The 26,242-nt window shown below is 38.3% G+C and overlaps 1 protein-coding gene across 1 annotated transcript; it reads left to right on the plus strand.

The window, feature by feature from the left end:
* Nucleotides 1-9,836: 9,836 nt before the first annotated feature.
* On the plus strand, nt 9,837-11,814 carry LOC137259683 (cyclin-dependent kinase 4 inhibitor C-like). The gene is made up of 4 exons (XM_067797281.1): nt 9,837-9,843; nt 10,593-10,658; nt 11,021-11,107; nt 11,411-11,814. Exons 1-4 carry the CDS (start codon nt 9,837-9,839, stop codon nt 11,812-11,814), a joined length of 564 nt encoding a protein of 187 aa, XP_067653382.1.
* Nucleotides 11,815-26,242: the final 14,428 nt, after the last annotated feature.

Consider the following 26,242-nt stretch of genomic DNA (forward strand, 5'->3'; position numbering starts at 1 on the left):
GTTTCGTAGGCAGCCAGTGTAAGCGTATCAGGAATGGTGTAATGTGACTGCGCTTGTTGACTCGACAAGTCAGTCGCGCCGCAGAGTTCTGAATCCTCTGTAGGTTAGACAGTAATTCTTGGCGGATATTTACAAGGAGACTGCAGCAGTAGTCCAAACGTGAGAAAATAAGTGAACAAACTAGATGGTGAGCTGCATCGAGTGTCAGAATATCACGAATGGAAGCAATACTTCTGAGGTGAAAATAGCATGACTTACAAACAGAGTTCACGTGTGTTTCCATGGACAAAGAACAAGGTATGATAAGGGTGGTTTTTGGCCCACTAACAAAATTGGCTGAAAACATGTTATTTGTTTAGAGACAAGTTAGTTTTGCATAAAAATGCCATATTTTATATGTTCTGAGGTGTAATTCTTCTGCAGAGGGGCCCAAAATGGGTTTTATCAGTTCCCATGAAAAATAACAAGAAGTCTGAAATATCAGTGTGCCATAATGGCTAATTTACAACTGTTATTTTATTTACATACATATTACAGCAGTTTTACGACAGGTAGTCATGCTGAAAAACATGTTAATGTCAGTCATAATGTTTTAACTTCAAGGGGCCCGATTAGGGTTGCAAAACATTGTTAATTCAATTACTTGCCAATTGTGTCCCCAAAACGCAATCATTATTCACAGTATTCTTTGCAAATGTAATCCATGGGTCCATTGTACAACATGTAAGTATGATAACAATCATGTTGCACTAAGAATCACAGGGGCCTGTTTTGGGTGAAGCTTCATTTTGGGCACAGCTTCATTCTAACTAGTAAGTGGTACAAGTCAGCATTTACAACCAGTTTTAGCAAATATACATTTAACATCTCAATCATCATATGTTATTGCAATAGCCAACCATTTTGCACTAAAAAAATCACAGGTCGTGACATCAAAGGGGCCCATTTCGGGTGGAATTTCATTGTCAGTGCCTGTTCATATTAACACCATGCACATGTTAAAGTCAGTATTCAAAAGACTTCACAGAGTAATTATTCACAACTTATCCACTTTAAAGATATAAAACATCCATTATTTCTTTTCATTCACAAAGTCATCAGTCTCCGTATCTGATTCACAATCAAGAACTGCAGTATTCAAAAGTGTATGAACCTAAAGTAGATCAAAATGTATTAAATATGAATTTAAAATATTGGGAACAAAGGCAACTAGACCGACTTGAAAAGCTGAATGGTCAGTGTCTTAAGAAAAGATTTACATGGTGTTAATTAAAGCTTGTTTCACCAGTGTTGTAACATAGATTACCAAACTTAAGAAAAAAAATACAATATTTGGATTTGATGTGAAACAGTTTAGTTAAACATTGTAGGCTTGATAAACAAACTTTGAAAAAAAAGAAAGAAAAGTTACATGGATTTGAACCTGCATGTCTGATAACAAAAGTAACCTACAGTCCACTATTGCAACCATTAGGCTACATATTCCTTTGCCTTCCAGTGTGAATTTAAGCTTATATATTACACTTTACAACTATGTTTGACTTGACGTCTACTTGTGTTCATCACCTGCTAGACCTTGATACAATGTTCTTATTCTAGCTAAAACGTCCTTTTCATACAGTGAAGTGTAGTCATTTTGGTTAAATGAAATCTAATATGTCATTGGAGACATCAAGGTACATAAGTTCTTGGAAAATGCATATGTTTATACATGGCAATCCTGTTGAATGACAGTGTTATTTTGACACTGATGGGTGACTCAAAGGTGTTTGATACACAGATGATAGAAAAACTATGATCAAATTCTTACATAATAACAAATATTTTCACCTTTACAGTACTGCTTGATCATATTTTGAAAATCTTCAGACATCTTCTTACTTTTCTAGCAGAGACCAACAACCAAACACCAATGTTTACCTCTCATAAATCTGCCTTGTGAGTGCCTTATGATATTGAAAATTTTAATAACGATGTTTGATATGTGTATTTTAGAGCACAAAACCATTCAAAATATAATGTATCATGGCACAGATGTGTTAATGTGATGGATTGTTTTTAAAGATGTTAGTTTATGTCAATGTTTATTTTTTTGAGATGTTGTATGGGGCAATTTCATAAACCAAAAAATGTACTTTTTGAAAGATTTTGATGTGAGCAAAAGCGTGACCCACCACAATTTTTTAGGTGTACATTCTAATTTACACGCTTCATATGTGGTGAAAAAATTGGGATGGGTCACGCTTTTCTATCACTCTGAAAATCAGAAAATGTAGGTTTCTAGAAGATATTGTAAAATATGTAAACTTTGAGGTCTTCAAAGAGGAAAACTAACAACACTAGAAACATAAAAATGCAACTGAAGGTAACTTCAACAATTAATTTAGCTCCTTTTATGCTAAAATTATCGTGTTGTAAAATTTTGATAATCATGACATGTTGTGGGCCAATAGGGGCCTCTATCATACCTTGTCCTTTGAGTCTAGAAAAACACCAAGGTCTTTCACCGAGTCACTGAAAGGAACTTTCTCGTTACCCACTACCAGCGAAGACACATCCACCTTAGCTTTGCTACCGGGTGATCCACACAGCAGAACCTCGGTCTTACTGTCATTTAATCTCAGTTTCCTTTGTGTCATCCATGCTTTGGAGTCAAGGATACAGTCTTCAACTATAGATATATCAGCTCGGAGTGAATCCGATTTAGTGGAACGCAACAGTTGGGTGTCATCAGCATATGACTCGTACATGACACCATGGTGCCAAATGATATTGCCGAGGTTCTTCATATAGAGTGTATCCATGGCCAGCTTGTGTCAGCTGCCAATCCAAATAGCTGTCAGTACGTGCTCATGCCATTTACGACAAGACACAGAGAGTGGTACGATGGTAAAGTTGATTACGGCCTAGTCGGTGGTATACATGCTCCTGCTGCGATGGACCTACCTATCTGCGCCTGACCATGGGATGTAGCTGAGAAGAAAAGCCAGTGCCGACACAGCTCCATAATTTCATCTCTGATTAATTAGCTTAGGCTGGCATGGACGCGTTTGCTAATTGCCTGACGCTGTGCTTGACAAGTTGTGTCATAAACAAGGTACACTATGCACAGCAACTTGCTCCTATACGGATTTCCTTAGTTTTTTTAAACATATAAAAATATATAAGGAAATATGTGCATTGTAATATATTTAATAACTCTACTGGCTGGTTTTCATGCAACACTTGTATTACTGTCAGTACTGAGCCACATCACTGTCGGCACCCTTATTGATTAATTAATTTTGTACAGCAGATTTGTCAAAAAGTAGTAGTTATGTATTTAGATTTGCTAATTGAAACTGAACACATGCTGCCGTAAAGTGTTTCTGTTAGAATGAAACCCTTCTTTCAAGGGATTAACCACCAATAGGGTGACTGCTTGATCATTATTGGCAAACTAAATTACTTTTATTAAAGCAGGGCGGACATAATGCAATTATAAATTCACAGGTGTGCTATCTGGGGTGACCATTGAGACTGTACACTAATGTGAAAAACCTGAAACAGTCACGTCATCAGTTGTGAAAGTACCACTAGGATATAACGATATATCACTTTTTTACATTTTGGACCATTTAAAGACACATGACATGGAGCAGGATTTGTTGTCAGCTGTAGATGAATGGCACACCGTTCGTTTATGTGGAAATTGTTGTGAACATTTCTTGAATAAGGTAATAGCCCCCAATTGTTGCTATAACTTTAGTCTGTTATAATTTTGATATTTGCAATTTGTTTTTTATTCATTTGTTGTAGCATACAGCGTAATCTTTATTTATTTTTATTTTCATCACCGGAGTGTAAAGAATCAGAAAATATACTCATGGTTACACTTTGGACATGTGTGTGAAATATGATTCACAATGGCAATCACTAACATGTCTAGATATTACAGTCATGTTATAAACTCATTATCGTGTGGTTATTATTATTTTTAGTTAGGAATATGATAATAAATCAATTAGGATAATAAGACAAAATATAAAGACCCACACTTGCTTCGATACTTTTTTCAGTCCTAACATGTTCTATCACCGACTGATGATTCAGAATGTTTTCATTTGTTATATAATGACGATGGAAATATTTTCGACTAAAAATAGATTTCTTCTTTGTTGATCAGATTATACTTAAAAACAAACAATTGCACACACGGGTGGCGCGACACAGGTCACGAACCAGTCAAAAATACTGGTATATCATCCAGATGCTCACGAGAGAAAAACAACAACAAACGCAACAACCAGTCTGTGGAAATTGCTTTGCATCAGTGCCCCTTTAAGATAACATATGTAAATCAAGACCAAAAACGTTGAATATTTCACGTAGATGCTCGCGAGATTTGTTCATTGTTGTCCTGGTTACGAGTTTAGGTGGTTAAGAAGCATTTCCATTGTATCCTTTTTTTATGCAGATAATTCAAGGCCGAAGCAGACGTAATGAACTTTATCAATTAACAAGAAGCATGTTGAAATAATTTCCAAAAGCAATCTAAAATTCATTCCTAAACAGCAGCTAAGCTTTAATTGGGTTGTACAATATTTCTGCACTACAGTGAATGTTATTCTTTTCACTTTGACTTGTTGTTTGTGTTCGTCTGAGAAGAAACATTTCCCAGTTAACAAGTCACAGGAAAAAAAGTCATAGTACAACATATAACACATATATTGTCACATAATATATACTAGTGATTTGCAAAATGTCTCATTTGTTATAAAAGCTCCTGTTTCTGACATGGTAGCATCATTAATGAGGTAATTAGTAGGGTGGATATTGCAGAGAATTTTCATGTGATGATACATTGCACATACACATACATTGCGATGTGTATTTTAACATATTGCTAGCAGGTTTTTTTTCTTAATAGTTAATTTTAATAACTTAGCTACTGATAAAAGCTACTCAGTTAACGCTGCGCTTGACCTTAATACACACTTGTAATAATTACCCCCAAAAAATATTTAAAAAATGAAATAAAAAAAAATGACAAAGAAACAAGGAAAAGAGCAGTTAACATCTGAATGTTTTCATTTGTTATATAATGATGATGGAAATATTTTCGACTAAAACTAGATTTCTTCTTTGTTGGTCACATTATGCTTAAAAAAAACTCAGGGCTGATGCATCAGAGGTCAACAACCAGTCAAAAATCATGGGATAGCATTCGGATACTCACGAGAGAAAAGCAAAAACCAGTCTACAGAAATTGCTTTGTATCAGTGCCCCTTTCAGATAACAAATGTCCGTCATGTCCAAAAGCCCTCTCCTTCCCTGTCTGTTACGAGATCTTCTGAGAACAAACATTTTCCGACGTGGTGTACTGCTGAAAAAAGCACTACCATGAATGTTGTTCTTTTCACTTTGGTTTGTTGTCTTTGTTCGTCTGAGAAGAAATATTTTCCAAGTCGGTGTTTTGCCGAAAAAAGGCACAGATAAAAAGTCACAGGAAAAATGTCACAGTACAATAACATATATTGTCCCATAATATATACTAGTGATTTGGAAAATGTCTCATTTGTTATAACAACTCCTGTTTCTGACATGGTTCTAATTAATGAGGTAATTGGTAGGGTGGATATTGCAGAGAATTTTGAGTGAGTGAGTAAGTGAGTTAATACTTAACGTCACATCGGCAATATCTCAGCCATATCGTGACGAGAACATTCAACAATGAAAAAGAGCATATATAAATCATAAAAACCCGTCAACGAAGGACAGTAAAACAACTAGAATATCACAATTTCAATTAAAACTAGCATGGAAAGTTAAAACTAATAGCACTATTTAGACAATACAATATAAAAACAGACTATAGATCGCCAACAACAGAAGGTAGATCACCACACTAGGAACCATGGGGACTTACAATACCTTTGCTACCTGCATGGTCCCTAGTTGGATTTACACCATCCCTTCAGCTGCTGGCGATTGTATGAAAAGTTAGCCGAAATTAAAAGAACATGAATGCTACGATTAAAATCCTGGTAGACTTAAATTTACTGTGAATGTTTGTGGACAAATTTACTGTGAATGTTTGTGGACTTACGTACCCTCTCAGGAGGACAATAATTTTACAATACTTCAACCCCCTTTGAGGGTACAGCCACCAACAATTCAAGTTACTAATTCAAACTACCAATCATTAAAATACATCTATTTACACAACATAAATTTCAACATTCCACCAAAAAATCACTTTCTTTTAAAAAACCAATGATTAAATGACAACTAACAGTGCTAAAAAGGTCCTTGATAGTTTTGACATTGAAAAATTTATCCCTTGTGATGGAGAATTCAACACAGTCAAGCAGAATATGCTTGACCGTGACTCTCTCATCACAAGGGATACAAAACGGAGGATCCTCACCTTTTAAAAGGTATGCATGAGTGTATCTTGTATGGCCAATACGACATCGTCGCAAAATGACTTCTTCAAATCTGGACTGACAACCCAAGTATGTATAACCAATGTAGGGTTTTATTTCATGTAGTTTATTTATACCTACTTGAGTGTCCCACTTCTTCTGCATCAGATCACGGATATACGTTCTAATGTTTGCTTTGTAATCTGAATATGGAAGAAGAAGTGGTGTCACAGATTTGTTGAGTGCTGCCTTGGCAGCAAGATCAGCCATCACATTCCCAGAAATACCTACGTGACTGGGTAACCAACAAAAGACGATGTCGTATTGGCCAGTAGCAAGAGTATTATACAGTTACATAATTTCTATTAAAAGTGGATGTTTACAAGAAATATTTTTAATAGCCTGAAGGCAAGAAAGAGAGTCGGAATATATTATATACTGTTTACGTTTCGGGTGTCTTTGAATATATTTGAGAGCTGTTAATATGGTGTTAGCTTCTGCTGTAAAAATAGAACTATTATCTGGTAATCTAGAAGATATTGTTCTGGATCCAATGACAGTAGCGCAAGCAACTGCACCACCATCCTTGGACCCATCTGTAAATAAGGATTTATAACTGCTATATTTAGGTTTCAATTCATTATATTCTTGTTTATACTGTAATTCATTAGTTTCTGATTTTTTAAATGTGGTCAGTGTTAGGTCCACTTGGGGCCTAACCAACTGCCAAGGAGGAGAAGAGAGAAGACGGGAAGGAGCTATATTTTCCAGCTCAATGCCGGCAGCAGCAAGAAATGGTTTAATTCTTAAACCAAGAGGCGGTACAAGCGAAGATTTCATATTGTATAAGTCCTCACACAGAGGACTGAAAACACAGTTATATGCAGGGTTTGACTCACTGGAATATAATTTTGTTACATACTGTAAAGCTAATTTGATACGTCGCTGCTCAAGAGATGGCTCATAGGATCAGTGATCGATAAAGTTGCAGGAGGGTAGCTTGGTCCCCTCCCCATTTAGAATTTGAAACGACTTTCAACAAGTCAAGTGCCTTCAGGCATTTAGTTTTGAGGGATTTGATATGTGGTAGAAACGTTAAATGTGAGTCAAAAATTAATCCCAAGAACTTGGCCTCCTTTACAACTTTGATGGGAGTGCCATCTAGAGATAGTACTGGGTCCTTATGTGGCTTATATGTTCTGCAAAAAAGAGAATTTTGATGTGGCGATACAATTATTGCACATACACATATATTGCAATGTATATTTTAATATATTGGAAACAACATATTTTTTTTTCTTAATAGCTAAATTTATAGCTTACCTACTGATAAAAAGTACTGAGTTAACATTACACTTGACTGGACTTCAATACACACTTCTCCCTGGACACATTCTCTGTTCAGGTTTCTGATAATTGCAATGCTCGAAAACAGGGAACTATACAGAATCTCTACTTGACAGGTTTTGCAATAATATTAAACAGCTACAAGTAGCGTGCCTTAATTAAATATATACCTCAAATGTATTGTTACACGTTGATAACTGATGCAAATAGAAAGTAAACGGCTATAGATATAAAAAACTGGGCGTGTCGGCACCAGTGGAAATTCGCATAACAGTTTGTTTACACTCACTAAGTTTTCAATCTGGCGAGAGTTTAGTGTTCATTTAGTCTGGTGTACTGTTTATTTAGTCTGTAGTTAGCCTCCAAAGGAAAATTTTGCAAGCAATGTTTTGGTAATTATTTACTGGTTATAAGTCATATGCGTATATTAAAACAAAAGACTTAGAAGGGTTGTTTGGACTCTAAATGAAGGCGGTTTTGCTTGTTTTACTTTATTACATCCTGTATTGCAAATAATGTAAAACAAATGTGAGGCACTGTGTGTATCAATAACTGTATATAGAGTCTTCTTTTCATATTCAATGCATTTTAATAGCATATGTATTTTCCGTACTGTGGGGGTACTGTGTTCTACAATTTACAGCATCCATATATCTCATGGAATATGTGGAGATAATTTGCAAAAAAACACAAAACATCCTGCTTGAAACGGTGTTTGAAATAATGTCAGTACATGTATCTGTTTGATTAGTTGACGTGTTCACAAAAGCTCACAAAAACGATGCATGGCTGAGGTACAAATATGCCAGCTGGAGTGATTTTCTGCATTATTCACCGGAATAATGGAGAATGAAGGGGTAGTGTAAATCCAGATAGTTTGGTGATCCACCTTCAGCTGTTGGTGATCTATTGCCAATTATTATATTGTACTGTCCAAACAGTGATATCAGTTTTAACTGTCCACGCTAGGTTTAATCCTATCAGTGATATTCTGGGGGATTTACTGTCTTTCATCGACAGTTTCTAGCTAGCTACACTGAGTTTGGAATATTAGAACATCACACATTATAACCAGGGTGCACTGTATATATTTAGAATTTTATTGGGATTCAAAGTGAGGGTTGAAGTGGAAGGACATATATGTCTCTGTGGAATCCAGGGGGCTAGACTGAGTTCGGGAATGGCTGTCTACACGTAGTACAACTTTCATTACAAGCAGGGTGCACTGTATGTGGGGATCTGTATTTCACACCTTGACTGAGTTGGGGAATGTCTGTCTACACGTAGCACAACATACATTGTAAGCAGGGTGCCCTGCATCTGGGTATCTCTATTTCACACCTACACTGAAGTGGGGAATACCTGTTTATACTTAAGGCAACAGGCTCAGTAAACAACAGTTTGTCTGTCAAGGTTATATATAAGTGGTATAAGCTCAATGCAAGTACCCCAATGTCATGGTTTGAAAGAGTGATCACCCCTATTTACACTTAAGCCTTTGGGATCTACCAATATCCTGATATGACCTATTTCGAAAGGGGACACATGTTTTTTTAAACAAATAAATAAGGAATTAAGCAATACAAACAGTCGGTGAATTAGTGCAATTTGGGGAAGTATCTGATATGCTAATATACAATTAACATACCCTGCCACAGGTAACGCGAACTGTGTTGTAACATGCTACTGTTATAAAACTAAAACAACTAGAGACCAAACATCGGACGTTTTGAAGTATTTACATATAGAGTTGTTGATCAGTCAAAGCAGGCGAGCGCCAAACATTGTCGAGCTCCTAACCTAACACGTCACAATGACGTCATCGCTGGCAGCTCTGCTTCGTGGCGTCGTCAGTCAAGGCATTCAAAACTAGCGGTGAGGTGTCGCTCTGGTTAGAACGTAGGTTATTAATGGGTAAGTTCTCAGTTTATGGCTTTAAACTGACTTATAAAACTAGATGAAATAGTGTAAATGTATAGTGTATGACTGCTGTAAAGCAGTATGAATGTTGTAGGAACCAAGTGTTTGCTTCACACAATGTTTACACCCAGAACTGTCTTTAGTCTGTCACCGACAGGGGCGATGGAAGGTATGGGGAAACATAACAAGGCAGTGCTTCACTTGAAACTTGTTGTATTTGATCAAGTTATGTACACCCTCTTAATGTTAAACTTGACATGGTGGCATGTACCTCTGACACGGGACACTTTATGAGATTATCTTACATGTGTCCAGTCATTTCATTTGAAATGTATTGTGTTTTTTACTCGGGGCTGCTGCATTGCATTGAAATACATCCAACTGTAGCACACGGCCAAATGTATCTTTGTGCATGTCTGCAACGTGTTTTGAAAGTCAACTGTCAAGTCAATCTGAAAATAAATTATGGAATTGCAACTATGCTTTAGTTTTGTTACTTCTGATATTGATACTGACACAGCATGTCGGACATTTCGATCTTCACCACCACACACTGCTACTTGTTGATACCTTTATCAAAACACACTGCTTCCATCGATAAGTACTGACTGTTTCGTTACACCGTTCACTATATCAACTATGAAGGAGATCCCAATTGTTATCCCACAGTCAATGCACAATGGACAGCTTCTTAAATTTACTGAATCATACTGTGAAAATATATTTAGGGAATGAAATATCCATAAAATCAAACCATGTTTAATACCTCTGTTGTAACAGATAACAGATTAGTTGGACTTTATCCATGCATAATATTGAAAGGCAAAACAATTGTGGAAAGTGGAAACCAGTAGTCATAATACTTTAACTATTTTTGTACTATGTATAGTCTTCTGATTAAAATATTCCCTGTTTCAGTTTCGACTGGCCCGAGCCCGAAATACACTGTCCCACCAGCGCCAGTGACGACACAAGACCTACAGGGTAGGTGGGAAAACCCAGCAGGCAGGAACCTCATTTGTTAATTCTCCCTGCATTTACCACACCGATGTATCTGCCCGTGGTCATTTTGACTTGAGGGATGCATCTCACTCGGTATCAATGGACGTTGTCGATCACAGAATTTCAAACTGTAAAAATCAATATTGGGAAGTGTCACTTTTTTTTCCTGCTGTCAAGTTATCTCAATCAAACTGAATGATATATGGTTAATACTTTTTCCATAAGATATGTATTTAGAATTTAATCGTACATAATATTGAAAGGCAAAACATATCTAGAAAGGCGAAAACAGAGATGCTTATGTGCTTTGTATAGTCTTCTAAACAACGTGTTCCCTGTTTCAGCCTCCACGACTGACGCGAGTGAGGATCTGACACCCAGCAAGACGGTTCCACCGGCGCCAGTGATGAAAGAACACTCTGATTACCAAAGTAGGTTGGAAAACCCAGCACCAAGAGTTGTACTGACACTGTCACCTTGTAAAGTTCAACAAACATCAACACTCTCAAGTCGTACACAAAACAATGCTGCAACTTCTGACTCTAACTGGTTGTGAGCACGCCATCGTTAATTCCAGAAACCACATGTTGACATTCCCGTCGGTGTGGATTGTTGTCAGCCATGATGGAATTGTTTATATGATGTAGCAATGTCCGAGTCACGTATCAGCATGATGTAAACACTGTAGATGTGAGACAAAGATGTCTGGTGATGATGTCTACTTTGTGTTACAGCGACTCCATCACCAGCAGCAGGCCGCGACCTCTACGACGCCAGCTGCCGCGGTGACCTGGAGACAGTGAAGCGGATCCTGGCAGCGGGCCACGTTGACATCAACTATAGAGAAGGAGATTACAACAGGACACCAGTGATGATGGCAGCATACTATGGACAAGGAGACATGGTGGAGTTCCTGGTGAATAGAGGGGCGGATGTGTCACTGGTGGACAGTGATGGTGACAACGTCCTTCACTTCGCCTGTGGTAGGGGACATCTGGAGACGGCGAAGCTGATCCTGGACCTGAACGTGGTTGACGTCAACGCCAGGAACAACATCGGGAAGACAGCGGCTGACTTGGCGAGACACTGGGGATATCTGCAAGTGTTGGATCTCCGGGTTTCACGAGGTGCACACTGAAGTCAATGCTGGTGTGGACCGAGACGGAGCACATGTCGTTACTGACACTGACGTGGTGTGTGCCGCTCACGTAGTCGTGTGTGCCGATTCAGGTTATTTGCTTTTTTCTTTTGGAAGATAAATAAAAGTTGTTGAATTTATTTTCAGACATTTTGTGATGTATTCTTTGTGGATCAACGCAGGATAAGGTAAGGCGAGTGTGAAGTGAGTAAACGTCGCCCGTCTTGACGTAATTCTGAGAATATCGCGTATTGTGAAACAGATAACAACAAACTGTTTGTTTACATGTCGCTGCACTCTGTGACCTCATACTGAGCCGAGGTTCACCCAGCTGACGTGGCGCCATTTGTACACTGACAGTGACGTCACACTGCTGATGACGTCACATACATACACGGAGGCGCCTCGCCGTCTTTTCAGCCAGAGAGGGCGGTGAAATGCTGGCTCCATGCCATACAAAATAAGCAGTGTCAGTCACCTACCAGGTCGTTGATATTGCTTAGCAAAGAGAGAACGGACATTTGCAGCTATTTACTGTGTCATAGGAAATGCACCTATTTTGCACTGACTAAACATAAAATTTAACTGAAAACAAATATCATCAAAACAATCTCAGTTTTATTTATCTTTGGATATCATTAGGACAAATATAATCTCCCTCTGGACATAACATACATTTTTTAGGCAAAACACAATTTCTGAAAATGACCCATAATAATTATTTACATCGTAAAGTCCGCCATTTTCGACAATGACGAAGACACCATTAGCGGCCACGTTTACTGTATGTTGTATATGTAAATATTACCCGTTGAACTGAATTTGAAAAAAATAGCCAATAATTTGTGTTAGTGATGAGTGACGTGCGTTCGTTTTGTCAAGTCGCAAATTATTTTGCCTCGCCTATAACTTTGCGATATAGAAGAAAATAAAGAAATCCTTAAATCGCCCTTCCGTCATATTTGATAGTGAGAGTCTGGGCGAGTTAGCTTAGTTTTACGACTAAACGAGAAATGAGTTTCACACACTGTACCCATGTGGGGAATCAAACCCAGGTCTCCGGTAATCAGAGAATGCTTCAAAAATAAGGCTACCCCACTACTTCTGTTTGACAGTGTTTAGGAAATCCCGTTTCACGTAAGTTTTCATGAAACGCCCATTATACACAAATGTTTAACACTCAGCCGCAACACACACATCCTTGAATTCTTCACAGATTTATACAATCAGATGACTGATTTTTTTTCCTTAGACGTGAAGACAGTGTTGATGATATTAGCTCTTTAGATGCCGATGAAATAGTTTTGATAATATAAACCCAAGGTTTGAAAAGTTAACGTTGTGCAAGAATTGCGCTCCTGTAGTCCTGGATCTGGGTACGGCTATACAATTAGGTGTACGCAGAAATGTCGAATATTAAATTTCCTATCCGTTGGCACAAATATATATGCGACTCCAACCAGGGTTTGAGAAATAGACACTGCCAAAAATTGTGTATGCATTGAAAAACAATAAATTTCTCAGTTTTTAATCGCGCATCGATGAAAACACTCTGCTACGATGTGTATTTTTAACTTGTCATCTTTACCAATAGTGTGAACGAAGAAAATACGGCCTGATCTCTGAACGACATAAATGCATATGAAGTGGATTTATGCGCTTATGCATAACGTTATACCTCAACATTAAAGATGACCTGTAAAACTATTCCAATACAAAGTTTCCCAGTGTGAGCTTTTTGGTAGTTTCACAATTTATAAGAAAAGATGCCAATGTACTACAGGAGGAAGCATGTCATAGCAATTTGGATGGTCCTGTCCGATACATACTCTATTTTCGTCGATTCCTGTATACTCCTGCTTCTGTAGATGCGTTTGAATAACTGTGCATCATAAATAAAAGTGAATGAAATAGCGTCTGTCCGGGGGTCCGCTGCTTGCTAGTTGCATGGCGGGCTTACAACTTTATTTTATAGCCAGTCCTGTTGGCAAAAACATTTTCCAGGGGTATAAATTTAAGCTTTTCATTGCCTACGAGCAATACAACATCCAATACCTGGTCACAGGTGAGCTAGATCCCGACACCAGAACCTCGCTGGATCACAAACCTGGCGCTTTAGCCAGCTCGCCCGACGGACCCCAGCCAGCTCGCCCACCGCACCCCCAATACATATCTTATTGTGACCAACACGAGCATCTCTATGGCATAAAGTGAGTGAGTGAGTTAATATTTAACGTCACATCGGCAATATTTCAGCCATATTGTGACGAGAACATTTAACAAAGAAAAGGATTATATGTATATTATAAAATCTGTCGGCGAAGGACAGTAAAACAACTAGAATATCACAATTTAAAACTAGCGTGGAAAGATAAAACTAATATCACTATTCGGACAATAAAACATAACATCCGGCTATAGATTGCCAACAACTGAAGGTAGATCACCATACTAGGGGCCATGGGGACTTACAGTACCTTTGCTACCTGCATGGACCCTAGTTGGGTTTACATAATCCCCTCAGCTGTTAGCAATTTAGTCCCATCTAGCCAAATATTAAAAATACACATATGCTACGATTAAAAACACTGGAAGTTTAAACGTACAGGAAATGTGTAGGGACTTACGTACCCTCTCAGGAGGACAATAATTTTACGGTACTTCAACCCCCTTTGTGGGTACAGCCACTAACAATTCTAGTTACTAATCTAAACTACCATGAATTAAAATGCAGCTATGTACAGAATATAATCATCAAAATTCAGTGATGAAATCAATTTCTTTTAAAAAGCCAAGAATTAAATGAGAACTTACGGTGCTAAAAAGGTCCTTAATTGTTTTTACATTGAAATATTTGTCCCTTATGATGGAGAATTCAACACAGTCAAGCAGGATATGCTTGACCGTGGTTCTCTCATCACAAGGGATGCAAAACAGAGGATCCTCACCTTTCAATAGGTATGAATGAGTATATCTAGTGTGGCCAATACGACATCGTCGTAAAATAACCTCTTCAAATCTGGACTGACAACCCAAGTGGGTATAACCAATGTAAGGTTTTATCTCATGTAATTTATTTATACCTACTTGGGTGTCCCACTTCTTCTGCATCAGATAACGGATATAAGATCTAACGTTAGCTTTATAATCGGTGTATGGAATAAGAAGTGGTGTCACAGATTTGTTGAGTGCCGCCTTGGCAGCAAGATCGGCCATTGCTTTACCAGAAATGCCCACGTGGCTGGGTAACCAACAAAAGACGATGTCGTATTGGCCATTAGCAAGAGTATTATACAATTCAATAATTTCAATTAAAAGTGGATGTTCACAAGAAATATTTTTAATAGCCTGAAGGCAAGAAAGAGAATCGGAATAGATTATGTATTGTTTACGTTTAGGGTGGTATATTTAAGAGCTGTTAACATGGCGTTAGCTTCAGCTGTAAAGATAGAACTATTATCGGGTAATCTAGAAGATATTGTTCTGGATCCAATGATAGTGGCACAAGCCACAGCGCCACCGTCCTTGGATCCATCTGTAAATAAGGGTTTGTAATTGCTATATTTATGTTTTAATTGATGATATTCTTGTTTATATTGTAAGTCATTAGTTTCTGATTTTTAAAATGTAGTTAATGTTAGGTCAACTTGTGGCCTAACCAATTGCCAAGGAGGAGAAGAAAGAAGACGGGAAGGTGATATACCTTCCAGCTCAATACCGGCAGAAGAAATAAATGGTTTAATTCTGTGCCCAAGAGGTGGAACAAGAGAAGATTTTTTGTTATACAAATCCTCATAAAGGGGATTGAACACACAGTTAAAGGCAGGGTTAGATTCATTAGAATATAATTTAGTAATATATTGTAAAGACAGTTTTATACGACGTTGAGTAAGAGATGGTTCATCGGCCTCAACGTAGAGACTATCAATGGGTGACGTTCTGAAAGACCCAAGACAAAGTCTTAAGCCTTGATGGTGGACGGAGTCAAGAAGTTTAAGATTGCTTTTGCAGGCTCCACCATATACGATGGAGCCATAATCAAGTTTCGAACGCACGAGTGATCGATATAGATGTAAGAGGGTTGCTTGATCCCCTCCCCACTTTGAGTTGGAAACAACTTTCAACAAGTCAAGAGCCTTCAGGCATTTAGTTTTAAAGGATTTAATACGAGGCAGAAATGTTAAGTGGGAGTCAAAGATTAGGCCCAAGAACTTGGCCTCCTTTACAACTTTGATGGGAGTGCCATCTAGAGATAGTTCAGGGTCTTTATGTGGCTTATATTTTCTGCAAAAATGTATACAATTAGTTTTGGATTTAGAAAATTTAAAGTCGTTTTCAAGACACCATTTATTTATTTTGTTTATACACAACTGCAGTTGCCGTTCAATAGTACGCATGTTTTTACCACGACAAGAAATATTAAAATCATCCACAAATAACGATCCATCAATTGAATCGTTTAAAACTTTTGATAAACTATTTATCTTTATGCTAAAAAGTGTGACAGACAGAATACTTGTGGAACACCCTGATCCTGACTGTAATGATCAGACAGGGTAGAACCCACTCGAACTTGAAACTGTCTATCATTTAAAAAGTTGGCTATAAATTGAGGTAAACGACCTCGCAAGCCAAAGTCATGTAAATCTCTTAAAATACCATATTTCCAAGTTGTGTCATATGCTTTTTCTAGATCAAAAAAGATAGACACTGCATGTTGTTTATTAATTAGTGTATTTCTAACAAATGATTCTAAACGCACTAACTGATCAACAGTACTTCTGTTTTTGCGAAACCACATTGTATATCAGTTATAAGGTTATTAGTTTCCAAGTACCAAACTAGTCGATTATTTATCAGGCGTTCCATGGTCTTGCAAACACAGCTTGTTAATGAAATCGGACGATAATTGGATGGATCGGTATGATCACGTCCAGGTTTAGGTATTGGTACCACTATGGCGTCACGCCATGAAGGAGGAAAGTTACCCGATGTCCAAATACCATCAAAAATATATAGGAGAGTTTCCAGACAGGATTCTGGTAAATGTTTCAGGAGTTGATAATGTATGTTATCAGCTCCTGTACCAGTATCATGAGCTTGATCAAGTGCAGTATGGAGTTCATGAATAGAAAACGTTTCAATATAATCTTCCCCGTTATCGGAATTGAAATTAATAGTTTTCTTTTCTTGTTGTTTTTGATATTGCTGGAATTTTGGTACATAATTTGAAGAGGAAGAATGTTTAGCAAGGGTTTCACCCAGTTTATTAGCAATATCTGATTTATCAGTAAGCAATTGATCTCCATGTTTAAGATGATGGACTGTAGATTTAGTACCTTTACCTTTAATTTTCTGGACCATGTTCCACACCTTGGACATGGGTGTCCGAGAATTTATTTTAGATACATAATTTTGCCAAGATTGGCGTTTGTTCTGTTTAAAAGTACGCCGTGCTTTAGCATTTAACATTTTAAATTTATTTAAATTATGCACCATAGGATGGCGACGGAAATAATGTTCTGCTTTTTTCCTTGCCTTCCTAGCTTGTTTGCACTCATCGTTGAACCATGGTTTTCGAATATGGGGAACTGCAGAGGGAATTTGGTATACACTCATCAGCTATAGAGTTCAATTCATCAGAAAAGCATGTAATAGCATCAGAAACGTCAATAAAACGTTCAGGTTTAAGTTTTTCAGCACACAGTGTTTCATATAAAGCCCAGTTAGCCTTTTTAAAATTCCGCCTTGATGATGGAGGAACATGAGTTGGAGTTACAGATTTTAGTACAGTAGGAAAATGGTCACTTCCACACAGGTCATCGTGGACTGACCATTCAAATTCATTCAGTAGTTCTGAATTTGTGAGTGACAAGTCAAGAGCAGAATAAGTCCCTGTACCGGGGTGTAAATATGTGTTGGAACCATCATTATAAATACATAAATCATTGTCAGAGCAAAAGACCTCCACCAATTTACCTTTAGTGTTTGTAGTTACACTACCCCAGGGTTGGTTTTGCCCATTTAAGTCTCCCATTATAATACAGGGCTTCGGGAGCTGATCATATAGAGCTTGAAGATCAGTTTTGGCAAACGTCGAAGACGGTGAAATATAAAGAGAGCATAGCGTAAACGCTACATGTGAAGTAATTCTCACAGCAACAGCCTGCATATTAGTATTAAGTGAAACAGGGCTTTGAATAACGTTTTGTCTGACTACAATGGATGATCCGCCAGTGGCCCTATCACCCGGAGGTGAAAAAAAATGATATGCATTATAATGACGAAGGTCAAATGTATCTGATTGTTTTAAATATGTCTCTTGGAGACATATCGCTGAATGTGTAAAATCTTGGACTAATAGCTGTAATTCATGTAAGTTAGTCCTCACTCCTCTGCAGTTGCACTGTACAAGATTATTGGAGTGAGTGAGTGAGTTAACATTTAACGTCACATCGGCAATATCTCAGCCATATCGTGACGAGAACATTTAATACTAAAATGAAATATATATCCATTATAAAATCTGTCAGCGAAGGACAGTAACACAACTAGGATATCACAGATTAGAATATAAAACTAGTAACTATACCTAAAACAATTTATCTATACAGGACAATACAATGTAAATATGGGCTATATATTGCTAACAACTGAAGGTAGATCACCATACTAGGGACCATGGGGACTTACAGTACTTTTGCTACCTGCATGGACCCCAGTTGGATTTACATCATTCCCTCAGCCGTCAGCAATTTGTGAAATCTAGCCATACAATAAAAAGACATTTATTCTACGACCTGGAAATTTAGAATTTACTTTCACTGTTTGTGGACTTACGTACCCTCTCAGGAGGACAATAATTTTACAATACTTCAATCCCCTTTGAGGGTACAGCCACTAACAATTCTAGTTACAAATCTAAACAACCAATAATTAAAATACATCTATTTACAGAACATGTTATTCAAAATTCCACCAAAAAATCAAGTTCTTTTAAAAAAACTATAATTAAATGAGAATTAATGTTTGTAAAAAGATCCTTTACGGTTTTGACATTGAAATATTTATCCCTTGTGATGGAGAATTCAACACAGTCAAGCAGAATATGTTTGACCGTGACTCTCTCATCACAAGGGATACAAACTGGAGGATCCTCACCTTTTAAAAGGTATGCATGAGTGTATCGTGTATGGTCAATACCACATCGTCGCAAAATGACTTCTTCAAATCTGGACTGACAACCCAAGTATGTATAACCAATGTAGGGCTTTACTTCATGTAGTTTATTTATACCTACTTGGGTGTCCCACTTCTTCTGCATCAGATCACGAGTGTAAGCTCTAATGCTAGCTTTGTAGTCAGAATAAGGAATAAGAAGTGGTGTCACAGATTTGTCGAGTGCTGCCTTAGCAGCAAGATCGGCCATTGCGTTACCGGAAATGCCAACGTGGCTGGGTAACCAACAGAAGATGATGTCGTACTGGCCAGTAGCAAGATCATTATATAATTCAATAATTTCAATTAAAAGTGGATGTTTACAAGAAAGACTTTTAATCGCCTGAAGGCAAGAAAGAGAGTCGGAATAGATTATATATTGTTTATGTTTATGGCGTCTTTGAATATATTTAAGAGCTGTTAATATGGCGTTAGCTTCTGCTGTAAAAATAGAACTATTATCTGGTAATCAGTGTTTCATATAAAGCCCAGTTAGCCTTTTTAAAATTCCGTCTTGATGATGGAGGAACATCAGATGGAGTTACAGCTTTAAGTACAGTAGGAAAATGGTCACTTCCACATAGGTCATCGTGGACTGACCATTCGAATTCATTTAATAGTTCTGAATTTGTCAATGACAAGTCGAGAGCAGAATACGTCCCTGTACCAGGGTGTAAATAGGTCTTGGAACCATGATTATAAATACATAAGTCATTGTCAGAACAAAAGTCCTCCAACAATTTGCATCTAGTGTTTGTATTTACACTACCACAGAGTGGGCTGTGCCCATTTAAATCTCCCATTATAATACAGGGCTTCGGGAGTTGGTCATACAGGGCTTGAAGATCAGTTTTGGCAAATGTCAAAGACGGCGAAATATAGAGTGAGCATAGCGTAAACGCTACATGTAAAGTAAATCTCACAGCAACAGCCTGCATATTAGTATTTAGTGAAACAGGGCTTTGAATAACATTTTGTCTGACTAGAACGGATGACCCACCAGTCGCTCTATCACCCGGAGGTGAAAAACAATGATATGCATTAAAATGACGAAGGTCAAATGTATCTGATTGTTTTAAATATGTCTCTTGGAGACATATCGCTGAAGGTGTAAAATCCTGGACTAATAGCTGTATTTCAGGTAAATTAGTCTTCAATCCTCTACAGTTCCACTGTACAATATTATTAGAATAAACTATCTTTTGGGGGGATTTATTGGGGATCTACCCCGCACTCTTTTGGAGGGCGACAAGCTATGTGCCCTAGAATGGACGTTTTCAGAAATGTCCATGTCTTCAAGAGACCCGTATTTATTGAACAATTGAATTTTGTTCTGTGACCCTTTTGGAGCTCTGCTACTTTGTTGTTTTGAAGCATCAGGCTTTGGCTTCGGTTTACTTTTCACCGTTTGTTGACTATCAGCTGTCGATTGAGCCTTTGAGTGTAACTGAGATGATGATGATTTGTGATCCGAAGAAGACTTTGATGTACTAGGAAGTGATTCCTCAGTCTGAGATGATATAGCAGGGTACAAAAGCTGTGGAGAATCGCAATTTACCAAATTCAAAGTAGTTTGGCAGCCTATGGATGATTTTGTCATTTTAGAGGTAGACTCCGATGATGTTTTTGCTACTGTAGCATAACTTTCTGGAAGATCAGACCTCTTTACCAGTTTTTTTGCCTCAGAAAAGGAGATGTTTTGAGTAAACTTTATTCTGTTTATCTCCATTTGCTCGTTCCAAATAGGACACTGTTTTGAAAATGAGGAATGGTCGCCGGAGCAGTTGGTGCATTTTTTGACGTTACTGTCACAATCTTCTGTTGTGTGTGTCTTTTCACTGCAGTGAGCACACACAACAGAAAATGTGCAAGTATTGACACCGTGGCCGAACTTTTGGCATTTGAAACACCGAAGGGGATTCGGAATGTACTTTTCCACACTAATATTACAGTATCCAGCTTTAAGTGATGTTGGAGCAGTAGGTGAGGAGAATGAAAACAGATAGGTATTGGTTTGAATAGTTGTGTTGTTTTTACGGGTTGTGAAACGTTTGACATATAATACACCCTGGTCTTTCATTTCGGAAGCGATATCAAGTTCAGACATGTCTGCCAGCAAGCGATCTCGATCACGTACGATTCCCTTACTCGTGTTCAGTGTTTTGTGGAGCCGTGACAGTAACCGGAGTGCCAACGAAAGTATCAGTGTTCAAAAGGTTCGTTGACTGTTGCCTTTTGGCGCACTCGATCAACAGAGCACCAGAACGTAATTTTCTAATATTCTTTACATCACCGGCAATGCCTTGGATACCCTTAGACACCGCAAAAGGTTTTAACTTTAAAGGTGCATTATCTTTGGTCTCAATGACAATAAAACGTGGCCAGTAGTCAATGTGTTTAGACGGTCTGAGGTCATCAACAGGGTCATTTTCAAGAGGACGTTTGCTCTTTTTAGTGGGGGTTTCGTAAGCCATGGTAAGTTATTCAGGGTTCATCATCCGAGCTCCCCACCCACCACGGAGTATCACAAGGACAATGCTAAAGCAAGCGGGCCTCCAGCCTGCAGCACCAAGGATACCTGGATGATGTACTCCAGTAGAAGAATTATAAGAAATTAATCTACCAGATTGGCCCATTAGCCATCGCCTTGTGGCATAAGACTCTAGGCAAAGTTCATATTATCATAATTTACAATCAAACAAGTTACAAATCACCAGTATTGCCAAAGCCGAAATTTAAAACAATTCCAAATCAAATTTGTGCAATGGCAGATAGACAGTCCATGCACAGGGCTTGGCATGACCAGCCGATTGGTTGAATCGGGCCAATTCATCCACCTGTCTAGGTGAAGTAAGGGCCAAAGTGGTGTGTTGGGCAAATGGAAAGCAGTTGAAAGCCCAAATGCCCTCAACCACCAGGTTCCCGTCCTCCACCGACACGGGACGCAACCCACGGCAAACAGGTTGCCCAATTTAGTCGCCTCTTACGACAAGCAATGGGGTGCTGTGGACACATTCTGTCCCGGGTCCACACGGGAGAAGAGCACTTAGCGTTATCCAGCACCCACCACAAGGAGGTGGCTCTTCATGGGTGCCCAAGATTATTGGAATAAACTATCTTTTGGGGGGATTTATTGGGGATCTACACCGCACTCTTTTGGAGGGCGACAAGCTATGTGCCCTAGAATGGACGTTTTCGGAAACATCCATATCTTCTAAGGATCCGAACTTATTAAAAAGTTGGATTTTGTTACTAGACCCTTTTGAGGCTCTTCCACTTTTACCCTTTTGTGAAGATTCACATCTAGATTTAAGCTTGTTTTTTTCAGTTTCTTTCACATTGGATTGAGACGTCCGTTTTGCATTTGTCTGAGATAATTTCTCCTGTGTACAAGGTACATCCTGAACACCCATGGGCTCAGGAAGTACGTCTGCCGTTTGAGTGGATGATTCAGGTAGCAGAGTCTGAGGAGTGTCAGTATTAATCCATGTTAAGTTGGTTTGACAGCAAACAGAAGACTTGATTACATTCACGGTTGGCGAAGGCGATGTTCTGGTAAGAGAAGCATAAGTTTCTGATAAGTCTGATCTTTGGACAAGTTTTTTTGCATCTGCAAAGCTAATGTTTTCAGTATATTTGATTTTGTTGATTTCCATGTTCCACTTCCAAACTGGACAGTCTTTTGAGAAAGACGAGTGACTTCCGGCGAAGTTAACGCATTTCTAAAAGTTGTTGGTACAATCTTCTGTTGTATGTGTCTGCTCACCACAGTGAGCACACGTGACAGACAATGTACAACTATTCACTCCATGTCCAAATTTTTGGCACTTAAAACACCTTAATGGGTTAGGAACATAGGTATCAACAGCGATGTTACAGTATCCAGCTTTCACAGATTTTGGAGCAGTTGGCGAGGAAAAAGAAAATAAATATGTGTTTGTTGGAACAGTTTCTTTATTGTTCCGGGTTGTAAACCTTTTGACATGCATGACACCTTGATCTTTCATCTCTGTCCCAATATCTTATTCTGTTATGTCCGCAAACAACTGACACGATCTCGAATTATGCCTTTGCTAGTGTTGAGCGTCCTGTGAGCTGAGACTGATACGGGAATTCCTACCAACATTTCAGTTGTCATCAGGTTTGTAGCTTGCTGTCGTTTACTACATTCAATGAGAAGAGCTCCTGAACGCAAGCGTCTAACATTTTTGACATCACCCGCAATGCCTAGAATAGCCTTCGATACCGTAAACGGGTTCAACTTTAGTGGTGTCTTATCATGAGTCTCGATCACTATAAAGCGTGGCCAGTAGTCAATTGATTGGGTCGGTCTGTGTTCATTATCATCTTCATCAGGGTCTAGTGGACGTTTTGCTTTTTTAATGGGGGTTTTGTAAGCCATAGTTGGTTTTAAACGGTTCATCATCCGAGCTCCCCACCCACCACGGAGGACAATGCTAAAAACAAGCGGGCCTCCAGCTTGCAGCACCAAGGATACCCGGATGATATACTCCAGTAGAAAAATCAAAGGATTAATATTTCCACCAGATTGGCCCATGAGCCACCGCCTTCTGGGCATACGACTATAGGCAAAAACATATATAAAATGATGAATTTCAAATTACAATCTCCAAAGAGCCAAGCATGAAAAATCAAATTACCAGTTTCATAAATTTTGAGCATGAAATAGTTGTAACTCAGGGCTTGGCGTGACCAGCCGATTGATAGACCCGTCTAGGTGAAGTAAGGGCCAAAGTGGTGTGTTGAGCAATAGGAACACAGGTCCTGCTCCCATTGCCCTCAACCACCAGGATCCCCTCCTCCACCCACACAGGGCCGCAACCCACGGCAAACGGGTTGGTGGACCAAATATCCCCCCGGGTCCACTACGGGGGTGTCGGCGAGCTCTTGGCGTTACCCAGCACCTACCACGAGGAGGTGGCTCGCCACGGGTGCCTCTCTATGGCATAAAAAACCTGTTGCAAATGAAAGATAATATTTCGCAACACCTTAATATTCTTTCATATTATTATTTTTTTATTATGCTTAAATGTCTATAAACAATTTTCGTATAAACACCATTTGAATTAGATAGCCCACCATCACAGTGTTTTGATCGAATTTGAATTGATAGTATTATAGAAAACAATGACAATGAATCATACAAAGTTCTTTTGTTTTTTTTACTGTTATTTTGTGTTTGTTTTATGTTCCTAATTGTTTTGTTTAGGTAAACGCCACAAGACAATGCCTTTACATATCGTGTGTCAAAACATGAAATATGTCAGTTTTACTTATAAGATACATTAAGTCGCGGATCATTAACCTGCTCACATGAAACTGCAATATTAATCCCAAAGTACTTAATATTGCACATCACAGGCACTAAAACACATGTAACGGCTACGTGTGATCTTGTAACACTTGTGTAAAGGCTTAAAACGTGGCATGCCATACTTAATGAGCGAATTTCCCATGTAAATATTACTCAAACAATCAATAATTTTCAAATAATAAAAACGCATACCCTATACTCACATATATAACGTTGAACAAGAATAAATGTAGATGCTGTAAAGAGCTACATGAAAAAAGTATCAGAACAATAAGCGAAATATACATCATATTGCTGAAAGTGTAATCGGAATGATAGGGCCATTGTGTTTACTCGTGTTCAACCGACCTACACTTCAAAGAAATTGCCTTGTATGTGCAACAATGTTGACGTGTGACATCATTACTATTGACTTACTTCTTACCAACTGGCTGCTTCGCTGACAAGGGTACACGGGATATTGCGAGGGCTCTTCCCTTCATTCATGGATCGTTCGTACATTGATAGGAGATGCACGTAATCAGAGTGATTCTGCATATCTGTGTATCTTTGTGACATGTTTGCATTGTAAATAAGAGAAGAAGCCAGAAAAAGTATTTTGTTTCGTTTTGTTCAGACAGTTGGTATTGGTGACAAAGACCATATGTAATTTGCTTCATAGATGTCTGTGAAATCAATGATGCATTTGTCGCTACTGAATGTGAAATATACGCGATGTAATTGACGTCTCAATATTGGCCTTCGCCAAACGTGATTAAGTAAACACTATCCAATATGATGCAAAGTGCACTTCAGCACGTGTGTAAGTGTATTTTCGAAAACATCAAAACTGATTTTAGGTTCACTGGCGACGTTTCAGAAATATCTCTACTGGTTACATGACAACTTGATATCAGTGATCATTAATATGCTATTTTTGAAAGTCAATACTTCCAGTATTTATCAGATTTTCACATTTCAAAACATACAACAAATAACGCTGTGAATCGCGATTGTGTTTTGTTTGAAAACAATGGCGATATTTACGATGAAGACAATTTTGTGAGCTAATTTTAAGCACTTTAAGTTTGTCTGAGATAATGGTGGAGGGTATCAAGAAACGAAGAATTCAAAACTGTGAAGCATATTTATGTGTGTGATATCTTTAGAATTTTATTGGACTTCACATATATCCCTGTGGCATCCAGGAGGTAAATTGTGTTATGAGAATATCGCGAATTCTTAGTATATTTTAAAATCATATGACTGATGGTCTTTATTATCAGCTCAGATAGTGTTGATGATATGAACTCCTGGATGCCGTTCAAATAGTGCAGATGATATTAACTCCTGGATGCCGTTCAGATAGTGTTGATGATATTAACCCCTGGATATCGTTCAGACAGTGTTGATGATATCAACCTCCTGGATGTCGTTCAGATAGTGTTGATGATATTAACCTCCTGGAAGTCGTTCAGATAGTGTTGATGATATTCACCCCTGGATGTCGTTCACATAGTGTTGATGATATTAACCTCCTGGATGTCGTTCAGATAGTGTTGATGATATTAACCTCCTGGATGTCGTTCAGATAGTGTTGATGATATTAACCTCCTGGATGTCGTTCAGATAGTGTTGATGCTATTAACCTCCTGGATGTCGTTCAGATAGTGTTGATGATTTTAACCCCTGGATGTCGTTCAGATAGTGTTGATGATTTTAACCTCCTGGATGTCGTTCAGACAGTGTTGATGATATTAACCTCCTGGATGTCGTTCAGATAGTGTTGATGATATTAACCTCCTGGATGTCGTTCAGATAGTGTTGATGATATTAACCCCTGGATGTCGTTCAGACAGTGTTGATGATATTAACCTCCTGGATGTCGTTCAGATA

This window comes from Haliotis asinina, chromosome 13 (genome assembly GCF_037392515.1).
Source record: "Haliotis asinina isolate JCU_RB_2024 chromosome 13, JCU_Hal_asi_v2, whole genome shotgun sequence".
Taxonomy (NCBI): Eukaryota; Metazoa; Mollusca; class Gastropoda; order Lepetellida; family Haliotidae; genus Haliotis; species Haliotis asinina.

Coding starts and splice junctions, on each gene's coding strand:
- LOC137259683 (XM_067797281.1), top strand. Junction 10,659..11,020: donor GACGACACAAGACCTACAGG/GTAGGTGGGAAA, acceptor TCCCTGTTTCAG/CCTCCACGACTGACGCGAGT. Junction 11,108..11,410: donor AGAACACTCTGATTACCAAA/GTAGGTTGGAAA, acceptor TTTGTGTTACAG/CGACTCCATCACCAGCAGCA.